An 8,555-nucleotide genomic window follows, 5' to 3' on the forward strand; every position below is an offset into this window, starting at 1 on the left:
ATGCGTGACCATGGGTGTGACTCCCAGCCATGGCTGCGTGTGTCCTGGGGAGTCGGTGTGCAGGGCCTGTGTGAATTCGTGAGTGCTGTGTTCGAGTGGTTTGGAAAGCCCCCGACACCTGGGTGTGCGGTGAGTGTGTTACCACAGACAAGCAGCCATGTCAGTCGTGATGGGGTGTGATGTGTGTGCAGCCAGGGCCCCGCACTTGGTGGCAGGTTCTGTTCTGAGCTCAGGAGGTGGCTTCTCTGGGTGCTGGGTGAGGGCTCCGTGTGAGCCTGTGGGCTGTGCACCCCACACAGGCGCGTGCTGGGGCGGTGGACAGCCCAGGTGGTGGCCCAGATGGAGTGTGGCGTGCATACCAGCGCCTTACGGGGTGTGGGGAGGAGCGGGTCTTGGCTGAGTGTGGCCGCTGCAGGCTCGGCCACTGACCTGCCTGAAGCCACCCAGATGGAGCTGGGCTGAGCAGGTGGCTGAGCCGTGGGGCCATGCTGGGACGTCCACTCCCCACAGCCTGGCCTGGCCCCACATGAGACCGACCCCCTCAGAGACTCCCAGTGCCCACCTGACGCCCTGCTGGAGCAGGCTGTGTGCGCGCGTGCAGACACACACACGCACGCACACATGCACACACGCACACACATGCACGCATGCACACATGCACACACTCACGCACACGCATACACATGCACACATATGCGCACATGCACACGCACACAGGCATGCACACGCGCGCACACGCACACACATGCACACATGCACGCACATGTGTGCACATGCACGCACACATGTGCACACGCAGCATCATCCCACACAGGCCCTTCTGTTGGTGTCTCGTCTCAGTGCCTTTTCCTCGGCTTTGAACAGGGGCAGGCAGATCGGCAGGGGCCGGGGTTGCTGGAGGGAATGAGACCAGGAGGCTGACGTCTACCCGGAGTGAGCCCTGGTCACGCTGATTCTTTTAGCCACTCACCTGCTGTGGGGAGATGGGTGTGGGCTGAATTATCCTAGAAATTGGCCAGCCTCAGGGGTGGGATTTGTGTAGGGTCAACCGATAAAATAAAGGATGCCTAGTTAAAATCGAATTTCCGATAAGCAATGAACACCTTTTTGGTGTGCCTTTCCAATATTGCCCAGGCGTCACTTAACACTCAGAAATGACGTGCTGCTGATCGGAGTCAGATGCAGCTTGGGTGCCTGGACTTTTGTTTTTTTTTGGTGCCCTGCACTTTGCTGCCACCCTGGAAGTGTGTGTGGGGAGGAGCCGAAGGATGGGGCTGGGGGTGGTGCAGGGCGGGGGGGGGCAGGGCACCCAGGCTTCTCTCCCTGGAGCCAGGGGAGCCCTGGATGGAGAGCAGTGGGGAGTTAGTCAGAGGCAGGCTTGGCACTGACTGTGGCCCCATCTACAGGTGGCCATGGTGCCCAGCCCTGCCCCATAGCAGTCTGCCATGTCACGGGAGGCAGGCTCATGCCGCGTAGGCACAGGGGCGAGGGCACGGTCTCGGAAGCCCAAGAAGCCACACTACATCCCGCGGCCCTGGGGCAAACCCTACAACTACAAATGCTTCCAGTGCCCCTTCACCTGCCTGGAGAAGTCGCACCTCTACAACCACATGAAGTACAGCCTCTGCAAGGACTCCCTGTCGCTGCTGCTGGACTCCCCGGACTGGGCATGCCGCCGCGGCTCCGCCACACCCAGGCCCCGTGCACCCACCCCAGACCGTCCCGAGGAGCCCGACCCCAGCAGGCAACCCCAGGGAGCGCAGCCCTTGGATGCTGTCCCCACGCCTGACCTCGTGGTCGCTGATGTCTGCTCCCTGCACCGTGGCGGAGGCCCCAAGCCCAGGGCCGAGGGGTCCCCAGGGCCACCACTCCCTGTGGCTAGGGCCACCCGGAAGGGTCCCGGCCCCAGTGGGCTCCTGCCTGAGTCGTGGAAGCTGGGGATGGGAGGGGGCCCAAGGGGCGTGGCTGCAGGGGATGTGGCCTCAGCGGGCCCTGAGGGCAGCGTCCCCTGCTATCCCCCGCCTGCCCCAGGGGAGTTCCCTGAGGCCCAGAGCCTCCACCTGTCTCTGCTGGGCGTCAACTACCCACTCAGCCCAGGCCTCTGCTCCTTCTTGGGGCCCTCACTGGCCGCTGCGGCCCACGTGCCCTTCCTGGCCTCAGCCAGCCCCCTCCTGCCTCCGGCTGCGGCCTTCCCAGCTGCGCAGCCCCCTCAGCGCCCCACCCTGGGCCCCCGCCTGTACTACCCACTGCTTCTGGAGCACACTCTGGGGTTGCCAGCAGGCAAAGCTGCCCTTGCCAAGGCCCCTGTCTCCCCCAAGAGCACCCCTGGGACTCTAGTTCCTGGTCTGCTGAAGGTGCCAGTTCCAGGGCTGGGGCCATGGCCCCGAGTCACCCCCAGGGACCCAGGGCAGGAGGGGGAGCTGGAGCGGGCAGCCCAGAGTGACCCCAGGAAGAGGCTGTCCCTGGGAAGCAGGCTGGAGCTCCCGAAGGCACCCCCCAGCCTGACGAGGTTCTGTTCCCGGAGCAGGTGGGCGTCTTGGGCTCCCGGTTCCTGGGGTGGATGGAGGGGCTGGGCGGCTGGGCATGGAGGCTGGGCATGGCGGCTGGGTGGCTGGGCATGGCGGCTGGGCATGGCGGCTGGGTGGCTGGGCATGGAGGCTGGGCATGGCGGCTGGGTGGCTGGGCATGGTGGCTGGGGTCTGTCCTGAGCTCAGTCACTGGGAAAGTGTGCTCCAGGCCACAGAGGGGAACTGAGACTCGAGAACCAGCGTGGGGGTTCTCGGGGTCTCCAGGAGAGCTCAGGCTCTAGGCTGGGGCCGCAGGGCAGAGGCCATGAGGGGAGTGGGGCTGGGGCCGGAGGCGCTGTGGGGGCAGTGTGGCCTCCTGACCGGCTCCTACCCCACAGCCTGCCCACCAGCCCCTCTGTGACGCTGTGGCCTGAGGACAGGGAGCCAGGCGGCCCTGAAACCCCCGGCCCCGAGGGCCCCCTCCCACCGCAGCCACGGGGCCCAGTGCCAGGAAGCCCAGAGCATGTGGGTGAAGACCTGACCCGGGCCCTCGGTGACTACGCAAGGGTGGAACGGCGCCTGGGGCAGCTGGGGCCCGCGGGGGGCCTGGCCCCAAGACCCCTGCGGGAGCAGTTGGGCAAGATCCGCCTGGAGCTGCTCACCATCCACCGGGCACTGGAGCGGGCCGCGAGGCCGCCCGACGCACCCCTCGACCTGTCTGTGAAACGCGCGCCTGCCAAGGGGCCCCAGGCTCTTGGAGAGGCGTGGGGGCAGCCCGAGCTGAGTCCCATGTTGACCAGGGGTACCCCCGAGCCACCCAGCATGCTGGGCCCTGCAGCGCCCCAACCCTTCTCCGGCCACACCACAAAGTGTGAGGCCGACTCCAGCGTCCCACCCCCGGGGCTCCCCCTCCCGGCCTCAGATGACCCTGTCATTCCTGGCAGTGGCTGGGGCACCTGTGTTACCACAGGGAGTTCCCAGACCCCTGAGGCTGTCTGTGGCCTGCAGAGCCCCCGGGGCGCCGAGGTCTGACCAGCAGTGCCTGATGTCCGACCATCTCTGCCCACAGTGTGCCAGCCTCCCTCCTGCAGCCCCGACCCCTCACCTGCCCCAGCCCTGTGGGCGCCGAGTTCTGACCAGCAGCGCCTGAGGTCCGACGTCTCTGCCCGCAGTGTGCCGGCCCCTCTCCTGCAGCCCCCGCCCCTCACCTGTCCCAGCCCCATGGCCAAGGCCTGGGACCTGCCCCACCCCCGCATGCATGTGGATAGACCCCCACGGGCCGTGGCCTACGCTTTTCCCTGGGGCCACACAGGGACACGGGAAGTCACAGTTATTTATTGATCACAATTGTGGACATTAAAACGGAAAATTGTGTTCACACACACCGTCTGGGCCTCCTTCCTTTGGGATCCTAGTGTAGCCGACTGGACACCCCCTTAAGGAAGTGTCCTGGCCTGGGAGTCCTGGGTGGGGAGTAGTCCTCCCGGGCCTCTGTCTTCAGACTCGGCCCTCTCCTGTGGGCTGGGCTTTCCCTGCGGGGCTGGGGTCTGGGGGTGGACGGGATGTCAGTGTCAGGAGCTGAGCAAGGAAAGGCATGTGATCTGGGCTGCTTGGGGTGATCTGGCCTATGTTGGGGGTGGGCACGGACCCCTGAGCATCCTCTTGCCTCTGAATTCAGCAAGGCAGCGCTAATGTCAGCTCTCCAGCGGTTAAACGGTGGCCCCGAGGCTGTGTGGCTAGAGGCTGCTCACCCAGCATGGGCTCTGCTGGCCCCTGCCAGCCCCTGCAACCCAGATAGGTATCGGCCTTCACGGCTCACTGCCTCCCTCCCGGCATGGCCTAGCTTGGCCCTCCCACGGGCAGGGGATGGGCAGGCAGGGAGGGGTGCCCGGGACCCCCACAGCAAATCACTTCTCTCCTGGGGGAGCTGGCCAAACCCCCCATGCCCACCCTGGAATGGGCCCTGGAGCCCACGCTGACCCCCCAGGAGGAGAAGCAGTTCCTGCTTGCACCTAGTTCCCTGAGCTGGGCTGGGCCAGCCGGGCTGCAGCCAGTCCAAGCAGGCTGGCAGCGGGCCCCATTAACTACTGAGGAGATAGCATCAGCCCCGACCCTGCCTCAGGGCAGCCAGAGCTGGGGTGTTGCCTTGCCAGGGAGATAGCATCGGCACCCACCGCCTTGGGGCAGCCAGAGCTGGGGTGCTGCCTGGCCAGGCGCAGAGTGCTGTGGGGACAGGTCCCAGCTGGGCCCCTCGACCCAGAGGCTTCTTGGAGGGGCTGCAGGGGGCCCTGGGCAGCCAGGAGGTGTCCTCAAGTCCCGACTCTGAGGGAGACTCCCTATCCTCAGCCCCGCACCCCACATGTCCACTGCACCCCATATGTCCACCGCACCCCCCATGTCCATCACACCCCACACGCCCACCGCACCCCACACGCCCACCACACCCCACACGCCCACCGCACCCCCCATGTCCATCGCACCCCACATGTCCACCGCACCCATGTCCACCATACCCCATATGTCCACCGCACCCCCCATGTCCACCGCACCCCACATGTCCACCGCACCCACACGCCCACCACACCCCACACGCCCACCGCACCCCCCATGTCCATCGCACACATGTCCACCGCACCCATGTCCACCATACCCCATATGTCCACCGCACCCCCCATGTCCACCGCACCCCACATGTCCACCGCACCCATGTCCACCGCACCCCATATGTCCACTGCACCCCCCATGTCCACCGCACCCCATATGTCCACTGCACCCCAGTTTCTCACCCCCACTGGGCAGACAGGTGAGCATGGCCTTGCTGGGGGCAACAGCACCCGTCTCCCAGGTGTGGAGACACGCGTGACCTTCTTCGCTGTCAGGACAGGCCTGGTGGAGGGTGCCTCAGCCAGCAGGTCACCCACCCTGGTCCAGACCCAAGGACCCTGCTTGGAGGTGGTGGCCTGGGGCTGCCTTGCCACTTGGAGTAATGAACTTGCTGGTTGTGGGGGGACCGTGGGGGACCCCCTGAATGGGGGTGGGCTGCATGGCATCCGGCCGTGCAGGGGACGTGGGAATAGTGTCCAGGCAGAGGGCACAGCCTGCAACGAGGTGCAGAGGCAGGAACGCCGCAGCATGGGGAGTCCTCAGGACACTTGATTTTTCCTTCATAGAAGCTTCGGGGCCGGGGCCGAGGCCTGAGACCGCGCTCTCTCTCCTCCACCCAGCCCAGCTGCGTCCCTGCCAGTGGCTCCTCCCACTTCCTCCGTTCTAGTTTCCAACAACAGAGGCTGCAGCCACCCAGCCCCGAAGCAGGGACCAGCGAGACTGGCCCCAGGTAAGAGACCCCTCCCCGGGCCTCTTGGTGGGGCAGGTGCAGGCCCTCAGGACAGGCTACCTCGCCCCAAGGGGTCAGAAGGCTCCCTGACCGAGGGTTCAGGTAGAAGGGCTATGTGTGGGTGACCCCCAGGTAGAAAGGGGTTCCGTAGGCAGATGGATTTGAGAAATGCTGCTTATCTGTCTGATGCCCGTGAGCGCAGCTGGGGCTCAGGGGAAAACCCACAGCGAGCTCCATGGGTCATGTGTCTCCCAGACTCGAGTTCCAGGCCCCTAGACACTAGGTGGCCACTGGGCTTGGGGGTCAGGCAGACCCTCAGGACCTGGAGGACCCAGCCTCATAGGAGGGCACTGGAGGAGTGACTGCCATTCCCACACACAGTGGGGCTTTGTTCTCTGTCTTGCAGCCCCAAACGTGATCCAGCCGCAGAGAAGCTGAGACGGTGATTACGACTGACTGGACTCCGGCCTCCGGCTGTCTGCACCTCACGCTGGACCTGCCTAGAGACTCCACTGGCTCCCGGCAGCCCCGGCTGCTTGGGCGGATCCGGGTGCCCGCAGGGGCTGCAGGAGGGCCCCGGGGCCTGCACTGCTCCCCCGATGGCCTGCTCTTCCTCACGGCCGGAGCTGCACCCTGTGTCCACGTGCTGGATCTGGAGGGACGCCCCGTCTGCCTCCTGCCCTGCTGCACTCCGGGGACCGGGGCCTTCGTTCCAGAGGATGTGGCTGTGACAGCGTCAGGGCTTGTGGTGGTCAGCGATCCCATCCATGGGGCTGTCCGTGCCCTCCAGCACACATCCCGGGACCCCGGAGGCCGCTGGGTGACCGTGGGCACCTTCCTGTCTCCACGAGGGCTGGCTGTGGATGCCCTCAGCCGCCTCCTGGTGACAGACTACTTGCCCGGGGCTGTGCACAGCTTCACGTTGAGCCCTGCTTGGGAGCCCCTGGCCCCAGCCTCCATGCTGGGTCTGGAGGGCCCTTGCTGGGTGGGCCCGGGGCCTGATGGGGGCCTTGCTGTGAGTGAGGAGTTTGGGGATGTGAGGCTGTTTGGCAGTGCCCACCAGCCCCTGGGCTCCCTGGGGGGCTGGACGGGGCACACTTTCGGCTGCCCAGCAGGCATCTGCTCCAACTCAGAGGGCAACATTATTGTAGCAGACGAGCAGAGGCGCCAAGTGACCCTGTTTCCCCGGGCTGGGCCACCCATCTGCCTGGTGTCGGAGGGGCTTGGGCAGCCCTTGGGAGTGGCCTGTGCACCCCAGGGCCAGCTCCTGGTGGCTGATGCCAAGGACAACTCCATCAAGGTGTACCAGGGCCTCAAGGAGCTGGCCTGACCTGAGGCTGGGTTGGAGCAGGCCTCCTGTGCCTGAGGCCAGCTCCAAGGCCCTTGGATCACCGTGGGAGGAGTCCTCGGGGTAGGTGGAGCCTCCAGACTATGGGCATTGCCTGCCTGATGCCAGCACCCCCTGGGCTGGGCCCTGGGCTGGGCTTGAGTTCTCCTGCTGGTGAGGCTCCGGATCTCAGGGGCAGCCCAGAGTCAGTGCCTCCCAGGCTGCCCCTGCCAGGCCTGCAGCCTCCCCTGCCGGGGCCGCTCTCTGCTATCCCCATTCAGTGCCCTGGGCCCTGCATTCATGCCTTCCACGCCCACTCAGACCCTATGCCTGGACTTTGGGGCTGGCAGCTGAAGCCCTGAGATCCTGGGCCAGCTGCTGGCACACAGCTAGGCAGGCTCTCCTGCCAGGTGCCCACGCCCAGGCCTCCCAATCAGAGGCAGACAGGCAGGGAGGGTGTGGCTGGGCTGGGCTGGGTGGGGTGGCCTGGGGCAGGGGTGTAGACCCGAAGTGTCCCCAACCTCAGAGCGACCTAGAGTCCTGAGTCTCCAGTAGCTTCTCTGGGCCTGGCAGAGGTAAGGGGAAGGTAACCCTGGAGTGTCTGGAGGCCAATGGCTGGCTGAACCCCGGATGCCTTTTCTTCCACGTCCCCATGAATGAAAGCTGTCTGGGCCTTCATTCTGCAAATAGGGACAAACAGCTCCGTGCTTATGGTGCAGCTGTGCTGGGAGGGCCTGGGGGAGCCTTCCTACAAGGAGAGACTCCTGCTGCTTTAGAAAACTGAGAAAAAACAGGGGTCTAACCCTCTCCTCCCATTTTACAAGTGGGGCAATGAGGCATGAAAGGAGAGGCGTCTGGGTTACCCCGTGGGTCTGGGTCCAGGGAAGGGCCTGTATGGGGGAGGGAGCTGGGAGGGGATGGTGTCTGGCCCTACCCCTGTAGGGTGGGGAGGTGGGGCTCCCCTGTATCACAGGACACCACCCATGAAAGGTCCCTCATATGCCTGGGTCCTGTGGGTGGGGGATTAACTGGGCGATATAGTTGGGTGCTCAATAAACGTAGTTGCTGCTGAGGTCTGGGCTGGGGTCTTGTTCCCGGGATCGGGAGGCGCTGGACGCCTGTGTGTTCCCTCCTGACGATCGCTGGCGGCAGCCTCTGGGCTGGTCCTACCAGGGTTCAAACTTCCCGGCACCACTGGCCTTGGCGATCTGGGGGCGGCCCCTCTGCAGACAGCAGGGTGAGGGGGGCGGGACTGGGCTGGGGCCGGGGCCCTCCTGGAATCCCGCAGGGCCTGAGGATCTGTTCACCTGGCGAGGCTGGGAGCAAGGCGGGGTCCGGGTTCCACGAAGGCCAGGTCCAGTCGGTTTCTCAGGCGAGGAAACCGAGC

At 65.4% G+C, this 8,555-nt stretch overlaps 3 protein-coding genes across 4 annotated transcripts in view; all 3 read left to right on the forward strand.

Annotated features, from left to right (window-relative positions):
* Window positions 1-1,403: 1,403 nt before the first annotated feature.
* On the forward strand, window positions 1,404-3,887 carry PRR35 (proline rich 35). Its single transcript, XM_011966888.1, has 3 exons — window positions 1,404-2,527; window positions 2,906-3,533; window positions 3,638-3,887. Exons 1-3 carry the CDS (start codon window positions 1,446-1,448, stop codon window positions 3,641-3,643), a joined length of 1,716 nt encoding a protein of 571 aa, XP_011822278.1. The 5' UTR covers window positions 1,404-1,445; the 3' UTR covers window positions 3,644-3,887.
* Window positions 3,888-5,761: 1,874 nt separating this feature from the next.
* Window positions 5,762-8,240, forward strand: NHLRC4 (NHL repeat containing 4). Of its 2 annotated transcripts, none has more exons than XM_011966890.1 (2): window positions 5,762-5,841; window positions 6,223-8,240. In XM_011966890.1, the coding sequence occupies exon 2, from the start codon at window positions 6,800-6,802 to the stop codon at window positions 7,169-7,171; it is 372 nt and encodes a 123-aa protein (XP_011822280.1). In that variant the 5' UTR covers window positions 5,762-5,841; window positions 6,223-6,799; the 3' UTR covers window positions 7,172-8,240. The 2 variants fall into 2 exon arrangements, with proteins under 2 accessions (XP_011822280.1, XP_011822279.1); XM_011966889.1 differs by having other exon boundaries at window positions 6,248-8,240.
* Window positions 8,207-8,555, forward strand: part of PIGQ (phosphatidylinositol glycan anchor biosynthesis, class Q) — a 19,347-nt gene continuing 18,998 nt past the window's right edge. The window contains exon 1 of the mRNA XM_011967010.1: window positions 8,207-8,540. The gene's annotated coding sequence lies outside the window, so the exon portion shown is untranslated. The remainder of the gene's footprint in view (window positions 8,541-8,555) is intronic.

Source organism: Mandrillus leucophaeus, unplaced genomic scaffold (genome assembly GCF_000951045.1).
Source record: "Mandrillus leucophaeus isolate KB7577 unplaced genomic scaffold, Mleu.le_1.0 Scaffold78, whole genome shotgun sequence".
In the NCBI taxonomy this organism is placed as follows: Eukaryota; Metazoa; Chordata; class Mammalia; order Primates; family Cercopithecidae; genus Mandrillus; species Mandrillus leucophaeus.